A 25,776-nucleotide genomic window follows, 5' to 3' on the forward strand; every position below is an offset into this window, starting at 1 on the left:
TAGAGGACTACAATTCAAAAGTTTGTGGTCAATAAGAAGTTGTATTCAGCAAGGATGCTGAAGGATTCAGCAAGGATTAGACATTTTTAATTTTACAAAATATTTCTATTTCAAATAAATTCTGTTCTTTTGAACTTTGCATTCATCAAGGAATCCTCAGGGGTGGGGGAAATTATCATGGTTTCCACAAAAATATTAAGCTACACATAAAATACATTTTAAAATATATTAAAGTAGAAAATATTTCACAGTATTACTGTTTTCACTGTATATTTGATCAAATAATTGCAACTTTACAGGTCAGAGGTCATAATAGATCGGAATACTCGAAAGATCGCAGGCAACACGCCGGAGACGGGTTTATTGAGGATGATGTGTCGATTAAATAATTATTAAATAGGAATAATTCGAAATATCGGAGTCATCACGCCTGTGACGGCTTTAAAGTGCAATATTCGAAAGATCGGAGGCAACGCGCCGGAGATGGGTTTATTGAGGATGACATATCGATTTAACAATTATTAAATTGTAATATTCGAACAATCGGAGTCATCAAGCCGGAGATGGGTTTATTGAGGATGCCGTGTCGATGAGGCAATTTCAGGGGGAGTCTAATTGACACGGTCTCTGCCGACACTTCAGCGTCATGCGTTGGTCTTGTCTGGGCGCAGGTCCACCATCTGAGCTGGATACGGCCCGGATCCGGCTGACTGCAGTAGACCTTGGGATAAAACAGAGAGACTATCATTAGCGTAGATGCCATTCTTCTGATGATGTAACGAGTACATCAGGTGTTATGGGAAGTGTTCCCGGCTCCGGCTGACCTAGTTAATGCAGCCTAACAATCATTTAGTTGAAAAAGTGTTTTATGTGTATGCCATAGTAAAGAGATGTGTTTTTAGTCTAGATTTAAACTGACAGAGCGTGTCTGCTTCCCGAACAATGCTTGGAATACTGTTCCAGAGTTTAGGTGCTAAATAGGAAAAGGATCGACTGCCTGCAGTTGATTTCGATATTTCCAAAATAAAATCAAAAATGTACAGGGCTAACTAATATTGGTTCTGTGATTTTTGACTGGTAGATTGCTGCCCAGATCTGTCGTCAGGCTGGTTTGGTGCAGAAATCCAAAGATGTGATGGACTACAGTTCAGAAAACTTTGCCATCGTCTTTGCTGCTATGGGGGTGAGTGGTTTTCTGTGCTTTTATTTCTGCCGCAGTGTATGTGTTATCTTGTGTTTTTCTTACAGCAAACAAAATGCTTATTTTACATCCATGTCTCTATACATGAGACTGAGACTAAAATGATCCTCTCAGTGGACGGAATGTAAAATTGTGTCAGTTTTGTGTGAGTGGGTGAATGTTGGTCCTCATAGGTGACTTAATCCTGCTCTTCAGCACCACCTTAACCTTCTGCCCTTAACTAGTCTGCTTCCTCTTCAAACCTTTGTTATTGTCACCTGAGTGGCTGCGGTCTGTCCTCTCAGACAGGTATTACCTGCGTCAGGTGTCAGGTTCACCTGTGTATTCAAGTGTGGAGGGCTTCCATTAACCCGCGCTTGAAATGTCACGGACCCAGCCTTGTGTCCTGTGGCCGCTGCGCTCCCGGTGCGGAATCATGGCTAATGCATTCGCTTTTGACACCCTGAAACTCTATATCTTGATTTCATGTGCCGGGTGGTCAAAATGCTAGACCTTTTATAAATGGAAAAGGATTTTCCTTCTTAGCAGGAAGTGTTCTTCAAGAGGTCATTTTGAAGTAAATAGTAGAGATTTTGTTTTAACAATGAGCAAGAAATTCCTGACATTGTTAGTTCATTAGATGCTGGTGAAACAGGAAGGGACTTCTTTTGGATTGGTTTGGTGTTTCACATGTATGTATGTTTGTTTGTTTGAATCCCAGGTCAACATGGAGACTGCACGTTTCTTCAAGTCTGACTTTGAGGAGAACGGTTCTATGGACAATGTGTGCTTGTTCTTGAACCTGGCCAACGACCCTACGTAAGAATTCATTTAAATGACCTTCATCCTCTTATGTAATGCATTTTGTATAACATATTGACTATCTGAATCTTTTCTATGTAGCATTGAACGCATCATCACCCCGCGTCTGGCTTTGACTACAGCGGAGTATCTGGCTTATCAGTGTGAGAAGCACGTGTTGGTCATCCTCACGGACATGAGCTCCTATGCAGAGGCTCTGAGAGAGGTGAGGACCATATCATATTGATAAATGATTTTTTACATAATGAATGCAAAGGGCAACTAAAATGCAAGAACTGAAAATGAAAGATTTTTGAGCTAAGTGGGTTTTAATAGCAATTTCCAAAAATAATTCATTATTTGCTTTAAATGGAAAATTCTGTTGCTCAAAATTCATATGCCTTTTTATTCAGTGGAATATAATAACTAAGCTACTCCTTTCCATATTGCAAAAATGCATAGTGATCACTGTTTTATTTTTGTTTATTTTGCCCTTCTCCTTTTATACTAAACTAGTCTCATCATTTTTTTTAAATAATTTATATTCATTATTTATTTTAAGGAATTCCTACTTTTACTCCAGCAAAGACATATTAAATGAATAGTGACAGTAAAGACTTTTAAACATTTTACCAAAAAAATCGATTTCAAATAAATCCGGTGCACTTTTTTATTCATCAAAGAGTGCTGAAAAAATGTACCTTGGTTTCTGCAAAAATATTCATCAGCACAACTGTTTTTAACATTGATAATAATAAGAAATGTTTCTTACAGCATATTAAAATGATTTCTGAACTACACTGAAGGCTGGAATAATGGCTGCAAAAAATTCAGCCTTCCCATCACAGAAATGAATTACACTTTAAAATACACTATATGGACACAAGTTTTGGGACAATTGACCATTACACCAACAGGGAGTTTAATAACATTGCATTCTAAATACATAGACATTAACATGGGTGACATTTGACTCTTGAGTTAGGGGGGACAAGATTACTTTTTTTTGTAGGCCTACCTGCATCAGCAAAGTATTTGCAGAAATTAAGCAAACTAGTTTAATTTTGCTTGTTACTTGTTTATTTACCTTCTTTTTTTATATATAAATAATTAATAATTTAGCAATTATTTTATTCAATAATTTATCCTACTTAATTTTGCCATCACAGGAAATTATGCGCTCAAAATGTAAATCATTGTTTGTCCATAATTTTTGCGTGACCAAAAGAATAAAGCCACATCGCAATATTGAAAATATTTGCATATTAAACCATGAAGGCTGGCTGTGGATATCGTATCACAATGTGCAAACTTTGAGTGAAAGTTAGGCTATGCCAGTGAAGAAGTCTCAAATGCCAGTCAATTATTCACTACAGAAAGTAAAAACGAACCAATCTTATGGCAATCTGACGCTGATTTAATGACGCATATTCTCTTAGAGACGATGAGAGATTAATCAAATTTATTTTCTTAATATTTCACTTGTGGCCCATTGTGAAAAAAAAAAGTGTGAATCAAGAAGTATTTCGTGTTAAACAAGTCTTTTTAAAAAAATGAGGAGTAAGCTAATCTAACTAATCTTTATATCACCGCAGCGCTTTGTTTATGCGTTGATGCGCTGTGAAATATTGCGGGGCATATGAATTGTAATATTAATTTAATAATAAAAGTAGCCTAGTCATCATAACTTAATATGCCTTGCGTGTCCCTGAAAACGCTCAATCTGCTCATTGAATGGCCGTGCACATTTTACTCCTGAATGGCCGTGCACATTTTACTTTCACTTTAGAATTAGTGCCAATTCGGGGGCGGGTTGCTTGAATGGTGGGTTCATTGTTATTCTTGATGAAAAAACACATCAATAAAACAGTATAATGACAAACTTTGACAAATGCTTTTATATTTCGCATTGAAACCAAATCTTCCGCCGTCATCTTGTCATTCAGCTTCTCGCTCTCGTGATGAATAAAATCTGACTCTTCCTGCTGGTCTGTGCTGTGACTCTTGTTTGGCTCGCACTGCGCGTTCGGTTTTTAATTGTAGTGTCTGTTCACTAACTGAACTAAATGATTTTTACTACTATAAAAAAATCAAAACGACGGTGGGGGTGGTGCCGTGGTGGGCAAGAACACCGGTAGTAACAGCGTCAACACCAACTATCGCAGCAAAGTACCTAGACTGCAGACTAGCGTGACTCTGAAAAGTGAGTTTTTCTTGCTTATGCTCTGAACGGGCCATTCATATGGATTTAGATCTTGCTCAGGACACGCACTGTCTGTGGAGACCTTACTAACCGCTCCAACTTGTAGCGGAGCTGACAGCTTGGGGAAACTCCATGGACATTAATGTGGAGTTTCTCCCCCCATTGCAGCTATAACAGCTTCCACTTAAATGGGAATGCTTTCCACAAGATTTTGTTTCTGTGGGAATTTTTGCCTATTCATCCAGTAGATGTTTTTGTAAAATCAGGCACTGATGTTGGACAAACAGAGAAGCGTGATTTGTTGCGGTGTGACAAGACATTATCTCACGAGACGAGACACGAGATTGGGTTCATGAGAACAAGACAAATTTTTACATATTATGTTTAAGAAATCCTCCATGATAAAATGCATGACTAAAAAAAAACAGTCAGTGCAAGACATCTCCTTCGCTTAGAGTTGATCAGGTTGTTGATTATGGCCTGTGGAATATTGGTCCACACGGCTATGGGAAGTTGCTGGATATTGGCAGGAACTGGAAGACGCTGTTGTATACGCCGATCCAGAGCATCCCAAACATGCTCGATGGGTGACATGTCCGGTGAGTATGCTGGCCATGCAACTACTGGGATGTTTTCAACTTCCAGGAATAGTGTTCAGATCCTTGCAACATGGGGCCGTGTATTATCATGCTGCAACAATCGGTTTGCATAACCAAATAATTTCTGCACAAACTGTCAGAAACAGACGTTTTCTTGTGTACATAGAAAAAGTCTTAGATATTTGAGTTCAGCTCATGAAAAATTGGGGCAAAAACAAAAGTGTTGCGTTTATAATTTTGTTCAGTGTATATACAGTCATATCGTCCAGCCCTAAAAATTGTTTTTGTTCGTGTTTATTTAAAAACAACCAATTATGCAGAATATAAGATAAATATTTAATTGATGAGTTGACAATACTATATATAACAATACAATATATATAGGGTATGATTTTTACCCCAAAATTCAACATATTGGCACAAAATGATAACTGCAAATCTGCGTTAAAAAAAAAAAAAAAATTAAGTAATTAAAATGTCGTCTTTTCTCTTTTGGTCACATTTTATCTCTCGTGTGGCATCAAATGATTCAGGCTTCTACCCGCGCCTCTTCAAAAGAAATAAGTATGTGACATCCCAATGAATGTTGCTCTAGTATGAAAAATGTCCCTGTGAACTATAGTGGCCATAAATGAATAAACTGAAGCCATTTCAGTGTTCCAATGGGTTTATATTGGTAAGTGGACAAGCTATAAGAACTCACTCAATGCATTTTTTAAGCATGTATGTCTTTATTTAATAAATCTTGTTATGGTGAATTCAGCCTTTTCAACAAACATGGTGGAAGGTCTCTTTTACAGAGGCATAATGCACATGTACCTCATATAAACAGTTCCTGTTGACATTTTATAGCTATGAAAGCTTTCAAGGGACCAGTAGGTTTTTCTATTAGATGCAAGGGCAAACAAATCTGCAACACATTCTCTGCTTTGTAGGGATTTTTCCAGTGCCCTGTTTCATGATATATCATGTTCTTCGCCATTTCAATTCCATACCTGCTTAAGCATAATTGACCTTGTCATGTAAATAATCCTAAATCTCTCTGTCTGGTTTCCTTTTCATTTTATAATTTGCCAGCCATTATACTGTGCACTTTTTAGACTAGATGCACAGCAAACACATTTACATCATATCATATATGTATGTAAATGACAACCTTACTTAGACCCTCTCAATTCTGATTAGCAATACTTTGCATGTCCAGAGCCATTGCTGTCATATCATATTCCAACTGTTTAGCAGTGAAAAAACAGAAAATGACTATGAGGGCTATAAAAGAGCACAAGCTCAGGAAACAAAAGCACAGTAACACCCTCTTGACATTTGGAACCGTATTGGAGCAATGGCCAGCGTTACGGTTAGTATCATGTTTCCTGTGTGGCTTATGTTGAAGAGCCACTGTGTCCAATCGTAATGAATGAATTTCAGCACCATCTGCCAAAGTGTAAAAATCGTGTTTTAAACAAAAAAAAACATTGGCTTTGTTGCTGTAAATGTTGTGTGTGTGTGTGTGTGTGTGTGTGTGTGTGTGTGTGTGTGTGTGTGTGTGTGTGTGTGTGTGTGTGTGTGTGTGTGTGTGTGTGTGTGTGTGTGTGTGTGTGTATCTTGATACCTTCACACCTTCAGGGGTCTAGTGGAGTCCATACCTCGACGAGTCAGGGCTGTTTTGGCAGCAAAAGGGGGACCAACACAATATTAGAATAATATCGTAATGTTATGCCTGATCAGTGTGTGTGTGTGTGTGTATATGTGCACATTTGCAATATATGTGTAATATACATATACTGTGCAAATTTGCTCTATGCTTAAAATCCAAAGGCCTACAGTACTACGTTTGGCAAAATGTGTAGCATACAACTAGAGGACACTACGCTTTGTACTTTATTCCAAAATGCAACGTGCTCAACTTGCTGACCTTCCACTTGCTATTTGATGAATGAACCAGAAGTAATATCTGCCCTATATATATATATATATATATATATATATATATATATATATATATATATATATATATATATATATTAGTGCTGTCAGTTAAACGCGTTATTAACGGCGTTAACGCAAACCTATTTTAACGGCGTCAATTTTTTTATCGCGAGATTAACGTTCTTTTTGGTCTAACAAACTTTGTAGTTTTTTCACATGCTGTTGCAACAACTAGTAACGTTAGAAAAACTACAACACCACTCCGGATGTAGCTAGACCGGAAACAAAACATCAGGCACGCTGCGGCTGCCCGCACTCGTTTGGGCCATTAAAAGAGTAGACTTGGATGGCAAGCGTGAGACGCCGAAATGAGAAACGTATTAAGCCATGGTTTAACTCAGGGGTCTTCAACTAAAAGTGCTTGTCTTGAGCGCTGCTTTCTGCTCTGATGGTGCGTAGCCTACACACCAGACGCGAATGAAGCGTTTTGCGCGAGTGATTTAAGTCAATGCAAAGACGCAAATAGACATTCTGCGGCGCGGATTAAGCGGCGTGCATGTCGCGTCATTCGCGTCCGGTGTGAGCGCACCATCAGTCTCTTCTTCACTGCATGCTTGACCGCGCGTCTGGGTCTGAACGTAGTAACAGAGAGCATTGCAACGTTAACTGTTTCATTATGTCAAAAGGCTTCGCGGTCCGGATGGACGCATCTCGCGGTCCGGATTCGGACCGGAGTTCACTAGTTGGCGACCCCTGGTTTAACTGCACTATAGGCGGAGTCCTAGTTTACCTTGCATGTGCACTTTGTAATTTTATTTTGTATCACCCTGTTTTGATCCCTTAGAAAGGGCTGTTGAAGGGGCTGTTTGTGCAACAAAGTATTTGTTTCACCCTTTTATTGATGGGCAGTGTTACATTGTGTGAGATTATTTGCTCCAAGTGAGAATGTTGGTGTGAAATCGAACACTAAAGTATGCCAATGTTGTTTTCAATAAAACAAACATTTGAACAAAGCAAGCCGATCCACTTTTCTATGTTGATAAGAGCATTAAAATAAGAAAAAATAATGGGACAAAAAGAAATCAAGGGACATTTAGAATAAATAAAAATGTGCGATTAATTGTGATTAATTGTGAGTTAACTATGACATTAATGCGATTAATCGCGATTAAATATTTTAATCGTTTGACAGCACTAATATATATATATATATATATATCTATATATCTCTCTATCTCAAGGTTGATGTTGGTTTATTTGTCACACTGGAAGAATAAAGGAAATGTAGTGTGTTGCATTAGGAATACTGTATTTCAAACAGTGTCCTCTGTTTATATATGGCACATTTTGGTAAATCTGTTAGGTCACTTCATGCGTACAAAAAATCGACATATATAGTAGTAGGGCTGTATGCCATTCCAAATATACAAGTGGGCGTTATATAAACAGAAGATTAGTACAAAATAAGATTAATTCGACTATGTTCCTCAGCCTCCTGAAGATACTTTTTTTTCCCCCTGGCAGATCTCTTCCACCCTCATGCCAGAGATTTATCATTTTTGTTCCACAAAGATCTTTTGATGTCTAAACGTGTCAAATGCATAATGCTCATTCTAAATATTTGCGTGCATGTGAAAGGACCATTCTCTCCTGCCTTTGTGCCTCTGTAACCTTGGGAGACATTCAGTCTTATCAAAGCTGCCTGCCTTGGCTTCTGCGGTTGGCAGCCACTTCCAAAGAGCTACGGGAGCGTTAACATTTAACTCCCTCTCTCATTCAGCCTGGGAAAGGTGATGCTCAGAACAGTGTCTACACTCGTTTTAACCTTGGGAGAAGATTTGAGTGTATATTCTGCTTGTAAAAGTGCCTCGGTGTGCAGATGCAGCAAGTAGAAAACAATTAACCTCATTTTGACCGGCTTGAAATGGATCATTGAAATGGTCATTGATCGCTTGGTGTGGAACAGATGCTACTCTTTCGTTTTTTTTTGTAACTTCATTGTTATAAGATGCTTCTGTGTAACCTCAGTGGAGACAATGGAAAACTTTTTTACACACAGAACTTCTTGTCATGATGTTAAACACCAATTCTGTCCTTATGTGTCTTGCGGGTTGTAGGTGTCTGCTGCTCGTGAAGAGGTGCCGGGTCGTCGTGGTTTCCCAGGTTACATGTACACTGATCTTGCTACAATCTACGAGCGTGCTGGAAGAGTGGAGGGCAGGAATGGATCAATCACCCAGATCCCCATTCTAACCATGCCTAATGATGGTACAAGCACATACACATTTATTAGCTTTCTAAATTAGACTCTAGACCTATTTTTATATAACATTAATTAATATACCAATGTACTATAATATACTATAAACATCGGCTCAAATATCCTAAATTGTGCAAGTTGTTTAGAAGAGTGCTATTACTTTTCTCTGAAATCAAACTTAGAATTCAGCCTGGTGGAAAAAAATACAAAAAAAAAAAAAAAAAAAATATATATATATATATATATATATATATATATATATATATATATATATATATATATATATATATATATATATATATATATATATATATATATATATATATATATATATATATATATATATATATATATTTAGTTAGTAGTTTTAGTTATTTAGTTTTATTTATATAGTTATTTGATTAATTATGTAGTTCTTTTAGGTGTTTATTTTGTGTTCTGTCTGGACACCGCAACTGCGCCCAGTAACTAGCACTCTTGATGGCTTTGGTTACTATAGAAACATCCTTGTGAAGGACCTGTGTGTGTTTCTGAATGGGTGTTCCCCATTATAGCAGCACCAGGAAACCTCCATCTTTCTTCTTTTTTGCTTTCTTTGCCCTTCTATCTTGACCATCACAACATCACAATATTAATACATAATTTAAAGGGTTAGTTCTCCCAAAAATGCTAATTCTGTCATCATTTACTCACCCACGTGTTGTTCCAAACCTGTATGAGTTTCTTTCTTCTTCTGAACACAAAAGAAGATATTTTGAATAATGCAAGTAACCAGATAAAGTAAAAAAAAGTAATTCCATGGAAGTCAGTGGTCAACTGTCTGGTTACTAACATTCTTCAAAATATATTTTTTTGTGTTCATCAGAAGAAAGAAACTCCTACAGGTTTGGAATGATATGAGGGTGAGTAACTGATGATAGAATTTTCATTTTTGGGTAAACTATCCATTTAATATCCTCAGATGCTTCAAACAAAATGAACAACTAATACACATCACAATTTATGACTAGAATGAGCAATTCTGGCTGAAAAAAAATAAGAAAAGATAAAAGATAAATCTGTTAATTCCTAATTTTCTCCATTTCACACAGATATCACCCATCCGATCCCTGATTTGACTGGATACATCACAGAGGGACAGGTGTATGTAGACAGACAACTGCATAACAGACAGGTGAGACATTTTGTGATTAGGAAAAAGATGAGAGGGATACAAAAGTACAGAAGGGCCCATTAATGTTTCATACACATCAATTTATTGGAATAAATATCATCTTCATTTGTGAAGTTAGAATATAGTTTCTTTGAAACTCTTTATTGTTCTTTAGTTTATTTAGTTATTTTATTTTAGTTATTTCAGATGTTGTTTTAATTATTTATGTAGGTATATATTTAATTATTGATATATTGTATTTAGTTGATTTTTTTTTTATAAACAAGGATATCCTCTAATGTTTCTTAAGAAAGGTTTTGCAAGATCACTTTTGAGGATAATTTTGTTTCCAAACTATACCGGAGTAAATTCACACGTTCTTGCACACTTGATTCCCAGATGAATATGAACATATATTTCTTCAAAACTGTACTCTTTGGTGTTCTTTTTTTCCACTTAAAGATCTATCCACCCATCAACGTACTGCCATCTCTCTCTCGACTGATGAAATCTGCTATCGGAGAGGGCATGACCCGCAAAGATCACGCTGATGTCTCTAACCAGCTGGTAAAGAAATTGAATGTTCATACAACAGAATTCAATTTAATGTGAATTTTTTTTTTCTTTCTTCATTCTAATTCTCGCTCTGTTTCTCTGTCAATCCCATAGTATGCATGTTATGCCATTGGTAAAGATGTTCAGGCTATGAAGGCTGTGGTGGGTGAGGAAGCTTTGACCTCAGATGACCTGCTGTACCTGGAGTTCTTGCAGAAGTTCGAAAAGAATTTCATTGCTCAAGGTACAAACCCCTAGTGTGCGGTTTGCATTACTGCATGGGCACATTCACTCTAGTTAGGTTTGAATTAAGCAGGAATGTTTAAACTGCCATTTTAACCATTTTTTGGGGAGCAGTTAAATTGTTTTTCACGTCTGCACTAGAAAGGAAACTTTGGGAAGACCCAATTATTGCAGTCTTTCTCTGGTAAATGGAACTTTTGCTTTATTTTAAGCAGAGTTCACCACGCTGGAGCAGTTTTATAGAATTTTTTTTTCAAATTTCAAGGTTCTGCTGCCTGTGTGTGCGCGTACACTATTATGCCATTTTATATTCTGCATTGGAAACCACTAGACAGTATTTCAGCCACTGCTCTTGCTCTGCCGCAGAGCACTTTCACCTCAGTGAATGATGTTCTCAATGCTGCTGCTCTTCAGTTTGGCACAAGGTGCAAGGCTCTCTGTCTCCATCAAATCCTCCACTTAAAAAGATGTATGTACATCTTTCATATTGATCGCAGCCCTATTAATGGGATGAAATCTCTCGGCTTCCTTTGTGTCTGTCACACAATCGCTGTGTCATTACCGTCGTTGGTAGAAAAGGACATTGTCTAAGTTCCTCAGATGATGGACTCAACGATCTCAGTTTTTTCTTCTATTTACCGAGAACAAAACATGCATTAACTCGTCTTCCCATCGGTTTTGTAGAACAATACAGTGTTTTCTTCAAGTAAATCACTTTTCTGTTTAACTGAAATACACCATTAAAGATGCTATGTGTCAGTCAGTGGTTTTGATAGGATATTTCTTTCAAACACTGAAGCCAAATACAAGGCCGTAAAGTTTCTTAAAGAACATTACATTCCTTTGCATTCGCTTTTTTTTTTTTTTGCTTCAAAGCTAAAACATTGAATTATAATTCTTATTTTATTTTACCATTTTTATATATTTTTATCTATCCATGTACATTACCAATCAAAAGTTTGCCATCACAGGAACAGAAAAAAAGTTATTAAAAAAAATTATTCCTACCCAAAGCTGAATTTTCAGCACCATTACCAGTCTTCAGAAATCATTCTAATATGTTGATTTGGGGAAGAAACAAGAAAAAAAAAAAATTCTTATTATTATTATTATCAATGTTGAAAACAGTTGTGCTGCTTTATAGTTTGATGGAAACCATGATAAAAAAAATCAGGATTCTTTGCTGAATAGAAAGTATACGTATTCAAAAGGAGAATAAAAGTACAAGTTTCTTTCTAAGAATAAAACAAGTCTTACTAGATATATTTGTGGCTATATGTTGACATATTTGTCGATCTATATGATGCATAATTAAAGCTTGCGTGTTAGGTCATGTGATTGAGATGAGGTTATAAGGTATGTGTGTCCATTTCTCTAGGTCCCTATGACAACAGAACAGTGTTCGAGACACTGGACATTGGTTGGCAGTTGCTCCGAATCTTCCCCAAAGAAATGCTGAAGAGAATTCCTCAGAGCACACTGGCCGAGTTCTACCCGAGAGAGTCCGCTGCCCGCCACTGAGCCTCCTGAGACCTAAGGCCTTCTACTCCTTCTGGATGCCTGGTCTCCTACAAAAAATCTCATCCCTTGTGTTCACCTCTACTCTGACAAGTGATATTTAGGATTACAGGGCATAATTATGGGATAAAACGCATTTAACATGCTCTTGTGTGTTATGACCCCCATAGATTATTCCAGTGTCCCCCATTGTTGTGTTATACATGTTCTTGTGTACTGTATCATGTGGATAGGATGTGTAGTTGTGCTTTGGTTTTGTATTACTGTTTTGTTTTGGACATGCATACTGTCCTGTAGTTTATTTCTTCTTTTTAAAAAAATGTGTTCAAGTTATTTCACTGTGTGCAGCCTAAAGAGAATATTAAAAACATTCAGGGTTCACTTGCACATGTGTGTGCTTGCTCACATTCATCACTGTAATAAGTGCACAAATAATGTTTCCAAACATTCCAATGTAAGTATTGAGAATATTTAATTACAAATTAATTTACGGCCCTTCCCTTGAGAAAATATTTGCTTTATTTTTAATATCCAACAAACAAACAAACTTAGTTTCTGTTATGCTGATAGACTGGTAATTATTGTTGTTGAATGATCATATAGTCTGTCTGTGTGTGTGCTTGTCACTGACAGCTGTTATTTCCCTAATAGAGGAGGATGGAGGATGTTTACAGCTTCTGTGCTTTGAAATATGTTCTGCAATGTATGACTGATTAAACATTCCCCTCTTACTCTGTATGTGTAAACGTGTTTTACCTGTTTTGTTTGCTGTTTAAACCTGTCAAACCTCTGATGAATTAAATTATATTGTTATATCGTGATTTGGGTGACTGCTTCATCTTTTTGTCATAATAAAAGTATTTTTTATTTGTGTGTGGTGGGATTGTCTGCCATGAGAACCGTTTTCACATCAATATCATAGTTCCTTTAGTTGCTAGGTGTTTCTGTAACTTCAAGCTATTCTTTGCCCCAGGGGATGATTTTACTAAATGTAAAAAATGTCATGATTAAGTCAAATTACAAATGGTTTTGCTAATTTTTAATGTATATTGTTATTGTAAAACCCCCTTTTTTTTTTAGCAAATCACTTCTGTCACTTAGGTGTGGTCTCATTTCTGCTTTTATTAGGGGGTGAACAATTTTGTCCCTTATAAAAGTGTTGTGTTAAATCTTAGTTGTACTTTTTTGGGAAGGAGTCTGTGAAGACGACAAGGGGAAATCAAGGTAAATATAAATGTTGTAATGTGTAATTTCCAATATAGCTATAATTTTCTGATATTGGGCAGAAATTGAAAATATTATTTAATCACACGTATTAGCATATATAAAGTGCTGGAGTTTTCATTTTTATACCACCATAAATCTCGAAACGTCATTTCCGCCACAGAATACTGTTAAACGCATTACGTAATTTGATATTTGGAAATGGTCATGCTTTCTAAGAAAGAAAAATTTAATTACAGAATTGTCCTGTTATACATGAAACCACCGTGGACTATTTAAGGTAAAATAACTTGCTTTAAAGTTTACTAGGGCCAAACATGTTTATAGTTGAAGAAACACTAAATCGTAAAGAATGTAATTTGTATTCATTATTTTAATGCCATTTTGCTGATACCATGTTACCGCTTTTTACTATAAAGTTAGTAGGACTAAAAAAAAACTAAACTATTGTTTACATGGTACGTTTGTAGGCTACTTTAAAGGAGCACGCGAGGGACAGTAGGTGTGCCCAGGTAACATTTCCTGCATCGCTCGCGCTGTCCGCTGTGTTGTTTAATCGAAGTTTTGAATCAGTGACCACAGGAACTCTCAATGGCGTCTTCGGGGAAGCAAAAGAAGCAAAAAGAAATGAAAATGATTTCTGAACTGTCCAACCAAGGTAAGGGTGACGGTGTCAAATTCATGAAGCGAATAGTGCGGGTATCTCAGTTTAAAGGAGCTAGGTTGCTGTAACTGTCTGTAACAGTCTGCACACACAGGTATTATAATAATAGGCCATGAAATCGTTTTTTTTTCTTCTTTTCTTATTATAGCACTCATCTCGATATCGACTTTTATTTTATCCGTATTCCCAGAAATAAAAATCTATCATAGTTCTAGTCTGGAAAAAAATAGACATATTTAACAACCAACAAATTGTGAAGTGGAACAAAGATTGTATGACAATCTCTGCCCGTGTAGTTTTAATCCCTTCTGCATGCAGAGGAAAATACTATAAAGCATTTAAATTCTGTAAACTCTTTTGCTTTAAGAGGCTTGTTTGGGCATGCACACACATTTTTGGTGAACATCCTGGAATTTCTTTTGTTTTGCAAAGATCTTAAAAGAAATCTTTTTTTTTATTACCCATGTAATTCCATTTTTCCCAGCTAGGTGAGCACATATATTTTACACATTGAATAGCCAAATACAATTAAGTGCATTTACTTTAAATATATATATATATTATGTTTGTCTTTGGTCACAATTTGTAAGCGGTGAAAAATGATTTGCTCTCTTTATCAATAAAATAAGATTTAAATTTAGGGGAAAGTTGTGGTTGATAAACCAAGAATAAATAAATTTTTTACTTATATATATTTACTTATACTTTGTACTTTGTAATGTAGTTATATCTAGAAACCTACCGTTTTGTGTATCAAACAGTTACAGTACTTGGGACTTTGGTTTCCCAGTGGACACAAATGTGACCAATGACATGTTTACATATATTGTGATCATGATTTATGACATATTTGATTTATATAGACCCATTGAATATTTATTTGGTAGTTTCATCTGTATTATGGCATTTTTTATGGAGCTTTGACGCAGACATCATCTCTGAAATCTGTAGTCATGTGACCATATAAAACTGTTTGCATGAAATCAAAACAGTCTGCACGTTCATTTCAACTGTGTAAAATACATCAACTCTTTTTGAACCCACAAATGTTACTGTTAGGATTAAATGAGTAAATGCTTCTGACTGCTGTATAATTTCCCTCTAGCATTAGGTTAGTAAACAACTCTCTGAAATACATCTTCAGGCAAGATTTGCTTTCTATCCTTTTGCTCAAAGCGCCCTGCAGAAGGATTATTCACATTATTCTGCTGTGCTCTGACACTTTACTAAATTAAACTCAAGAGACTGTCTGCTATAGTCTTTTCCATGGTAGTCTGTCTCACTGTGACATTAATAACCCAGACACAGTGTGGTTTGTAAACCCTTTACAGATCATGGCTTCTGTTCTAAAATTAGATGCATATTCAGTAGAGCTGATGCTGATTCATACTACAGGCAGATATGACTGGAACTGTCATTGTATTGACCAACTAATTTATTTCTCATCAAGGAAGAACATTTCCTCTATTTGTAATTATATATTTTTGCAACATTAAAAATACTTTTGTAAATTAGCGCTAGTTTCCATGAGCAATCCTCATGAGGACATGAGTTGTGGGCTGCTGTAAAAGTTTCCTCTTGAGTTTGATCTCTCTCATGTATTGCATTAACTGACGGTGTAGTTCTTGGGAAGTTGTGAGATATGTTTAACTGGCGCCCTTGTATTTCTGCAGTACTTATCCAGTATGAAAGCCTACAAAGAGAACATGAGAAAATCAAAAAGGAGGTAAGAAATTTGAATTCATGCTGTCCTTTCTTTCGCATCTTCATATTTTCGTTCTTTGCACATCTGTGTGTGGTCTTAAAGGGATAGTTCACCCAAAAATAAAGTAGTTTTATAAATAGTTTTTCAGCAGTTTCTGTTGATATAGCGAACTTTTGAACCTTCAATTCATCAGATAATCCTGAAAAAATGACGACATATAAACATTCATCAACTCACGCATCAGTTGTGGTAAACGGAAGCTCAAGCATGTTCTCTCGATGTGTGAGAACCAACGAGGTTCATTCTCATGTGCTACGTAGCAAGTTTGAGCTTCAGCAAGAGGTTTGTTCTCGTGTGTCAAGCAGGTTGGGTTGAGCTTCTGTTTATATTGGCTGATCAATGTTTATATGTGAATAAAAGTCTAAATTCAATCTGTTCATTATAAAAAGCGATTGAGTCTCTTCAGAAAATTTGGACTAAACCTCTCAATTCACATGGGTTAGTTTTAGAATCTCTTGATTAACTTTTCGAAACGTCAAAGTGTCAGTTGGGTAGCTGTCAATGGAGGAACAGAAAGCTCTCCGATTTCATTAAAAATATCTTAATTTGTGTTCTGAAGATGAAGAAAAGTCTTACGGGTTTGGAACAACATGAGAGTAAATGATGACAGAATTTTCATTTTTGGGTGAACTAACCCTTTAAGTTCAGTAAATGATAACATTATTTTCATTTTTAGGTGATCTGTACATTTAAAATGATATTTTCTGAGAATTTGCTTTAAAATAAATGCAGCTGTTCTTTTAAATAAAAAATATGTTCTATTAGTGCATAATATACTCTATATTTATTTCATTTTGTTTCAGTGTAAAAAAATGCAAGAGGAGAGGGATGAGGCCTTACTGAAGCTGAAAGAATTTGAACAAGGTTGGTTTTAAAGATCTTAGATTTATCTCATTAACTTCTCAGTCACGTAATGTCCGTCCGGTGATATCCTTCTGTGTAGTACATTGAAACAATAGTATGTTGTAAATCACATGACTGCTTCGGTTTCTGTGGGAAATACTGGCTGTGTGCTTTGCTCTTTTGGACTTTGACCACAGAATCTTGCAAGAACTATGACACTGTTCCATATAGACACACCTAGTTATTCCATTAACCTGTTTTCCAACCAGACATGTTTTAATGTTATTCAGACTGCTCTAAATCTAAGCAGAGTAGTTGTTCAAATAATAGGCATAATCCTACTAAAATTCCTTCTGTGAACAAAAGTATGTATCCGAGTTTATATTCACTCTGCTCAAACAGGTATGTAATGCTGGGTAGAATGTTTTGATGAAAACATTAGGTGCCAAAGATATTCCTTTTGGAGACATGAGTGGAGGTATCGACCGAAATGCTCTTATAGTCTGAAGTTTGTGGTTGATATTGGGGATGCTCCAATCGATCGGCTGCAGATTGGTATCTGCCGATAATCACATTCTAATTACTAATCACGGTTATTACTAAATTTGGTCAATCTCACAAACCGGTCAAAAATGTCTTAAAACCATAAAAAGTTGCAGTCGACGCACATGTAAACGGTATACAGATGAGGCCTTTGCGGCACGTTCTGCTTTGTAACTTTGCGAAACATTAGTAAACCATAGTAAATCACACATCTTAATTCAATCGCATCATGATCAAGGCTGTGATCGAAAACTTAGGTAGCTTACTTGTTGCCTTGCTGCCCAATCATGCAATCACTTTGCAGGCAGCGTTTGCACACAAAGGTAGCACACAAAATTGATCTACAGCAAAATAGAGAGAGCTTCGGTGAGAACTAAGCGCATATTTAATTACTACAATAGTAATTTCTCTCTAGAAATGACATAAGAAATGATAAACGATGATCAAAAATGTACTTTTTTAGCTCAACTGTACCAGAATGGAACGCATAGGATTGTGGGATATCAAAGGCAGCGAAGGGTACATCTATGCTGTCTTCAAAAATCAGTCAGATGAAGGTATCTAAAGGGCGGTTTGGAGGGGGAAATATTTACCCGGAACTTCATTTAGACCCTGGTTCCTGCGGTCGAAACACACCGAGTTCCCCCCAAAAGTTCCTAGTTCCGGGGGAAAGTTCCTGCGGTGGAAACGCGGCTTAACATTGGATTCAGACGTGCCTTAAAGAGATCGTTCACCCAAAAATGAAAATTCTGTCATAATTTACTCACCTGTATGAGTTTCTTTGATCTGCTGAACACAAAAGAAGATATTTTGAAGAATGTTTGTAACCAAGCAGATAAAGCAACCATTGACTACCATAGTATTTTTTTCCCTACTATGGTAGTCAATGGTTGCTCTATCTGCTTTGTTACAAACATTCTTCAAAATATCTTCTTTTGTGTTCAGCAGAACAAAGAAACTCATTGGGTGAACTATCCTTTTAATGTGCCTTCCTACCTTGGAATGCATTCTCTGAAGGCAGCATTTTTAAGATTTCGGATGCAGTGTTTTCCAACGTCATTTGAAAGTTCATCCAATGGAAACTGGATCTTGGGTATGGGGCGTAGGGATGATGTGTAGAGACCAGTCGGACACTGTTTTACAGCTGGAGCGCGCTTAAAATGGTTTGATCGCTCAGATGGACAGGTCTAGTTTTACGGTGCGTCATAGAATAGGAGCGCACAGCTGAAACGGCACTGGAAGATCATCACTCATCAACCAGGATCTTATTACTCGTTACTTATTCTAGTTAATTATAAATATGCCACCTTCAGGGTGTGAGGGGTTAACTTATATAAAGCTTGAACGATGACAAGAAATCAGTAGTTGGTATCAGCTGCAAAAATCTTGATCGGAGCATCCCTAGTTGATATCAATCGTCACACATGAATGAGGGGAAAAGCGACAGGTTTCAGTCTCAAATGGGTTTTTCCGCAGTCCCTCCCTTTCCAAATCGCCGCACTTCACCTCTCTCGCACATCTATACAAATGTCACCTTCTTTTTCTTTTCCAAGGGAAACATGGAATTCAAGCACGTGAAAAAAAGGCGAAATTTTAAAAAGCACAACAAATGGCCGCTGGTGTTGGGGAGGAGGGGAAAAATCCATTACATTCTCATTTTAATGCACAAAATAGGTCATTATTTGATAGAGAAGAGCGTGTGTTTTTGTGAATAATCTTGGCCTTTGCTCATGTTTCCTCCACCATAAACACGTATTGTGTATGACTTCCACTTAAATAGTGGCTGCAGCTTCTAGCAGAGCAGCTGCATATTAGGAGCTATTACGTGATTTCATAGCTCTCGGAAAATTGCTTCTATTCAGCGCAAAGCGACCGAGGGGGAGGCTGGCAAGGTGGGGGGGAAGTGGTGAGCGAGCGAGCAAGGAAAAAGCCCCCAACACACAATCATGTCTTTTCAATTGGAGATGGCAAGGTTGATGACAACATGACCATTGTGTTCTAATGATAAGACCACAAAGGCATCTGCCCCCTCATCAAGCTCGGCGCTGTAGAAACAGCATCAGACACTCTAATTCACTTCTCCAACACGCAGGCCCGATAGCATTATACTCGCCGTCCTCGTGCACGTAATCACTGTCTGTCTCTGAGAAGACACGCGTGCAAGAGGAACGGCGCGAGAAGAAAGAGATTTGAAGATGTAACGTTGATGGGGAGGCCAAAACTTACAATTAAAGCTGCCAAGCCTGACGTGTGAAGTTTCCCCCCTCGTCCCCCTCCTGCTCCGCAACTGCCTCACACTTAGCCCGGTTTATGTGTAGCAGCTATTACAATTAACCTGTCACTTAGTGCTAGTACTACCAGTGAGAGAGAGAGATGAAAGATGGGGTGGAGGGAGACCAACTGGCAGCTAAGTACTGTTTAATGAATGACAGGGAAAGGCTTACAGCGGGAACTTGGATATCGCAGACACGAGCGTTCATCAAGTTTTAATTAGGTGTCATTGGGAGGCAGCCGCTGGTCGTGATGGTGCTAATTCCTGTTTTTGCCTCTCCACCACAATGTGTAATTAGTTAAGAGGCTGTGAGCTGGTCCATGGCCAGTCTCTGGTGATTACGGACACAAATAAGGTAAGAGCTCCGGGCGTTAAGAGCATCTGCCTCTTCCATCTCCCCATCTTCCGCCTCTTTGGAAGTTGATAGATTGCGGCTGCTTGTCAGGCTGACTGCGTTTGGAATTTTTGAAAGTTTGGGACTCTTTTTGTGCACGAGAGAGTAATCTTGAGCATTTATAAACCTTTTCTTTTTCTTTTCGAGAATCTTTAGAGACACTGTGGACCTTCGTCGGAGGTTCTTGCGTTTGCCAATGAATGCAAGGAGACACCACAGATAACTATTAATCCAAAAAATACGCTCGGATAGACAAGGCTGCGTTGATCTCAGTCTCCCCTCCCTATAGGATCAGTATGAAGGGCAGCACTGAGCTGACTTGAACAGATCTATACAACAGACAATAGCTGTATGAAGGCCAAGGTGGTGAGGTGATTCAGCAGAAAAGAGAGTCTGAAAGAGGTTGCTAAATAAGATGAACATGAACTTTTTTCAGCACCAAAATATATTGTTTTTTGAAAGAAGTCTCTTATGCTCACCAAGGCTGTATTTATTTGATCAAAAATACAGTAAAAACAGTAATACTGTGAAATATTACTACAACATTGAAAACCATTTTTGTGCGACCCACGATACCATTCAAACATTTGTGGTAAAATTTAAAAGAGAGAGATTAATACTTTTATTCATCAAGGGTGCATTAAATTGATCAAAAGTGACAGTGAAGACAATGACAAGACATGAAAAGATGTAATATGCTTTAAAGGGGTCATGAACTGGCTTTTTAAATTTTTTTATACTGTTGTCTGAAGTCAACTTATGGCGTTTATGTGGTTTTTACATTCAAAAACATCATAATGAATAAGTAATAGGCTATTTTCTGCCTTGGTTTTGAGGCTCTCTGAGAAACACTAGGATTTGATGGGCGTGCCGAACTGAAGACTTGGAAGTAAACGCCCACGGCTAGGATTGGATAATATTTGCATATTTAATGAGCTTCAGCTACCGTCTGTCCCAGGAATCATCTGGGGGAAATGCTCAGAGAACTCGCAAAATATCAAACAGACACTAAATCACACACACACACACACTCTCACTCGCGTGGACACACACATAACGTTACAAGTCTCTCTACACATAATCAATACACAATCGTACACATATCAAACGATCTGTAACAATGCAATACTATCACGTATAAAAAAACTGTTTTACTCACATAAGTGTGCTGCACCATTCCAGTCGGTCCAATATAGAAGGCACAGCATAGTGTTTCAATCTCAATATGTCTGCAAATCCCCGAGTGAGCTGGAACTTCATTAAAAATAAAGTTCAACCACATATTCCTAATATTAGGATCCGAAGGAAGCTTATGCAGCAACTGTGTTCTTCCACAACCAGGAATAGCGCAATATCGTGAAATCCTGTGCATGTTTATTGCTGCTGGCTGCAATCCGACCAGCTCCATGAGTCGGTGGGCGGGGCTACTGAATTACACGTGCTTATTATTCTGTAGAGGTGGTGTTTCGTCGCGCGATGACGTACGGGTGAAGCAAAAGATCGTTTTCAGGGTCTGGTGTCTATAAAAGCTTTTCTTTGACTAACAAGAAAGTTTTCAGCTCTGAAACTTAATGGATATTCTTATATTTGACATGAACTCTTATATATCAAAAGCTCAAGGGAAAGTTGATTTCTCAATTCATCACCCCTTTAATACATTTTAAGAATCATCATTAATAAACATCAAAGAATCCTGACAAAAGTATCACCATTTTCACAAAGAAATTTAAGCAGCACAAAAATTTTCAATATTGATATTGACAGGAATACAGGAATACATTTTAAATTACAAATGATAAAAAAAAACTGTTATTTTATATTGTAATAATACACTGCCCGGCCAAAAAAAAGTCGCTGTTCGGAAATAAAATATGCAAATGCTTAAAGAGTTACTTCAGTGATTTAGCATTAAGCTTTGTATTTAAACTGGGTCATTTATGCAGTAGAAATGTGAAATTATTTTTGAATTTGGTGCAATCTAGACTGAGAAAAGACAGAAAATTTATTTTTGTCTCATGTGGATGAAAGACAACAACTCCCAGAATGCACTTGCTTCGCTGCCCTACGAGGCCACTACGTACACCGTCGTTTTGATCTTCATAGTAATACAACCATTTCGTTCAGTTAGAGAATAAACACTACAATTAAAAACTGAAAGTGTCTTTTCAATAAAGTGTGAGTGAGCCGAACGAAAGTCACGGCACAGACGCAGCAGTGTCAGATTTCATTCGAGCCGAGGTAACGTTAAGCGCCAGTCTGGCACGTTTTCAGATCGCATATTGAAGCTGAACTATCACAGGAATTCATTGAAAATTTGAAACACTCACTTTACTCTGCACCGCGCTGCGTTGTCCGTGCGGCCGTCTGTGTCTTACATTCTGTGCGTGAGATCTCTCCCCTATGGGCGGGTTGATAACATGCGGAACAGCTCCATCTAGTGGCTGTAGTCTGTAGTCTCTGGCCTAAAAATCCTCTGATGACGCAAAATGACGATATTTGCGTCATCGGAGGATTTTTTCCAGAATTAAAATGCATAATTCTCTCATCTCAGGGGGATTTGAGGGGGAAAGTACCATAATTTGAATATACTACCGGGTTTCTACTGATACAAAGCCTAATGCTAAATCACTGAAGTAACCCTTTAAGAGTCAATGATTTTATCCTTATTGCAGTGATTTTTATGTTTCTATTATGTTATATGTTTGGCAAGTCTTCCAACTCTAATTGATGGCGTGTGTAGCTTTTCATTTCTTAAACCATGTCGGAAGACACATTATGGCCATATTCCAGGATGACAATGTCAAGATTCATCAGGCTCAAATTGTGAAAGAATGGTTGGGAGGGAGCATGAAGGATCATTTTCACACATGCATTGGCACCTCTGAGTTCAGACCTTAAATTCATTGAAAGGATGTGCTGGAGGAGACTTGACAGAGTGCTGGACTTGCATTGTCAATATTGAAAAAAAATTGATGCACATCTTGATGGAAATACCATCACAGCATTGATTTCAAGAGCTGCATTAATAATGATCCAATCATTAACTCTTAAGCATTTGCCAATTTAAATCCAAACAGCGACTTTTTTTTTTGGGCCGAGCAGTGTATTTTGCAATATTACTGTTTTTACTGTATTTTTTTATTAAATAAATGCAGCCTTGGTGTGCAATGTGCATAAGAGACTTCTTTCAAAACCATTTAAAAAAAACTTTTGACAGTTACTGTTTACACACACTAGGTAATGAACAGATATGAACATTTTGGCCGATACCGATAACCGATAATTCTTTATATTTGAAACCCGATAACCAATATATTGGCCGATAAGTCTAAATCAATTTTTATATAATTGTTTAGAACCTGATTACAAAAACAAAAGTCTCACCTTTAAAAGCCATGTCCCAAGCACACAATTATAGTAATGTTCTCTTAATAATTTTATGTAGCCTATATATGACAGACTTGTATTTAAAGGATTAGTTCACTTTTAAATAAACTTTTGCTGATCATTAACTCACCCCCATGTCATCCAAGATGTCCATGAGTTTTTTTTCTGCGGTCGAAAAGAAATGAAGGTTTTTGATGAAAACATTCCAGGATTTTTCTCCATATAATGGAGCTGTACTAAAACTGTAATTTGGACCTTGAACCGTTTGGAGCCCATTGAAGTCCATTATAAGGAGAAAAATCCTGGAATGTTTTCATCAAAAACCTTCATTTCTTTTTGACTGCAGAAAGAAAGACATGGACATCTTGGATGACATGGGGGTGAGTAAATTATAAGCAAAAGTTTATTTAAAAGTGAACTAATCCTTTAACTGTATTTTTCCTTTTTCAGCTGAAGGAAATAATCCATAATTTATCGGCTTTAATATATCGAAGCAGATACTAATATAGTGGCTGATATATTGTGTGTCCCTAACACACACACACACACACACACAGTGGAATCAAATTCTGAAACCACTAATAAAAAGCTGAGATTGTGTTAGCATGTGTCGTGTCCATCATGTATACTGTAGTTCCAGCTGTTTTGTACACCGAATGTCCCTAGTCAGCTTGTGTGAAAGGAGTCTGGAGAGCATGATAGCTGATAAAGAGCTGTTCTATGTTTCAGGACTCTGGACAGAGTAATTGTATGATGTTGTGACCTTGTCTATGAATGTCATGATGTTGTACTGTTCTGACTGCTTCAATGTGTGCGCGACAGTGTGTGAAAATTAGTCATGTGCTTGCCTGTAGTGACAACTGTAGTATGTTTGCGTTGAAGAAACCATCAAAATATTTGACATATTTCTTGTCTTCAGTGTCACACAGGGTGATAGAGGAGGTGAACAACATTCAGGAGAATCTAGAGATTGAGAAGACATGCAGAGAGAGTGTAGAAGCGTTGGCTTCAAAGGTGAGGTTTTACAATAAAGTTATGATTGTCTGTTCTGTTTTATTCTTTTGCATTTTATTCTCCTTCTGATTCATTTGATTTTGTTCAGTTCTGCTATCCTCTGTTCTGATTCATTTGATTTTGTTCAGTTCTGCTATCCTCTGTTCTGATTCAATTGATTTTTTTATTTTTTTATTCTGTTTCATTTAATTTTCTTCTGCTCTGTTTCATGTGATTCTCTTTTGTTCAGTTTCTTTTGATTCCGTCTGTTCCGTTTCTTTTGATTTTCCATTGTTCTGTTCAGATTCATTTGATTCCTTTTTTTATTTTATTTGATTCTCTATTGATCTTTTTCATTTGATTTTGTTGTGTTCTGGTGCATTTGATTCACTTCTGTGTCAGTTGATTATGTTTTTTCTTTTGTTTCATTCTCCTCCGTTCTGTTCTGATTCATTGATTTATGTTCTGGTCTTATTTATTTGATTCAGTTTTTTTCTTGATTCTGTTTCATCATGTTCTTTTTTGTTGTTGTTTTTATTCCATTCTGTTCTGTTCTTTTTATTTGATCATTTTCTGTTTTTATTTATTTCAGTTTTTTTTATTTGATTTGATTTCTTCTGTTTCATTTGTTTCTGTTGTGTTCTAGATCATTTTTTATTCTGTTTTGTGTCCGTTGATTCTGTTGTGTTTTATTTGATCCTCCTTTTTTCTGTTGTGTTTCATTTAATTTTCTTCTGTTCTGCTCTCTGTTCTGTTCTGAATCATTTTAATCTGTTCTGTTTTTATTTATTTGATTCTGATGGTTTTGTTTGATTCCACTGCATTTCATTTATTTGTGTTCTGTTTCATGTGATTCTCTTTTGTTCTGATTCTTTTTATTCCATTCTGTTCTTTTTCATTTTATTTTCTTCTGTCCTGCTCTCCTCTGTTCTGTTCTGAATCATTTGAGCCTGTTTCTTTGATTCAGTTTTTCTGAGTTTGGTTCGATTCTGTTTCCTTTGATTCTATTTAGATGCACCAATTGACCGGCCAGGGACAGGAATCGGCTGATTTTCCACATGCTCTGCATTTAGTATACACGGAAACATGAAAATGAAAATTAGCCCCGCCTCCACTCACTCACACCAGCTCAGAGATCCACTCGTTCAACTTTTACTCAAGTTATTGTAGTAAATGCTGAAAAATGGTATCACTCTTTACAACATCGGACACATAACAGTAATGAATATGATTATCTTTTTGTTTGACTA

At 37.0% G+C, this 25,776-nt stretch overlaps 2 protein-coding genes across 3 annotated transcripts in view; both read left to right on the top strand.

Moving 5' to 3' along the window:
- atp6v1ba (ATPase, H+ transporting, lysosomal, V1 subunit B, member a) overlaps positions 1 to 13,262 on the top strand; it is a 29,646-nt gene extending 16,384 nt beyond the window's left edge. Inside the window, exons 7-14 of the mRNA XM_079832942.1 lie at positions 1,082 to 1,183; positions 1,902 to 1,999; positions 2,084 to 2,207; positions 8,830 to 8,980; positions 10,064 to 10,146; positions 10,588 to 10,692; positions 10,795 to 10,924; positions 12,302 to 13,262. Coding sequence (XP_079689068.1) covers positions 1,082 to 1,183; positions 1,902 to 1,999; positions 2,084 to 2,207; positions 8,830 to 8,980; positions 10,064 to 10,146; positions 10,588 to 10,692; positions 10,795 to 10,924; positions 12,302 to 12,444 — 936 coding nt within the window. The 3' untranslated portion in view covers positions 12,445 to 13,262. The remainder of the gene's footprint in view (positions 1 to 1,081; positions 1,184 to 1,901; positions 2,000 to 2,083; positions 2,208 to 8,829; positions 8,981 to 10,063; positions 10,147 to 10,587; positions 10,693 to 10,794; positions 10,925 to 12,301) is intronic.
- Positions 13,263 to 13,831: 569 nt separating this feature from the next.
- Positions 13,832 to 25,776, top strand: part of shtn1 (shootin 1) — a 41,644-nt gene continuing 29,699 nt past the window's right edge. The window contains exons 1-5 of one of the 2 annotated variants that reach the window (XM_079833357.1): positions 13,832 to 13,945; positions 14,136 to 14,323; positions 16,003 to 16,055; positions 16,898 to 16,958; positions 24,453 to 24,547. In XM_079833357.1, coding sequence (XP_079689483.1) covers positions 14,257 to 14,323; positions 16,003 to 16,055; positions 16,898 to 16,958; positions 24,453 to 24,547 — 276 coding nt within the window. In that variant the 5' untranslated portion in view covers positions 13,832 to 13,945; positions 14,136 to 14,256. The remainder of the gene's footprint in view (positions 13,946 to 14,135; positions 14,324 to 16,002; positions 16,056 to 16,897; positions 16,959 to 24,452; positions 24,548 to 25,776) is intronic. The other variant, XM_079833358.1, reaches the window with a different exon arrangement.

The sequence above is a fragment of the Gobio gobio genome (assembly GCF_949357685.1).
Source record: "Gobio gobio genome assembly, chromosome: 13".
NCBI classification, from domain to species: domain Eukaryota; kingdom Metazoa; phylum Chordata; class Actinopteri; order Cypriniformes; family Gobionidae; genus Gobio; species Gobio gobio.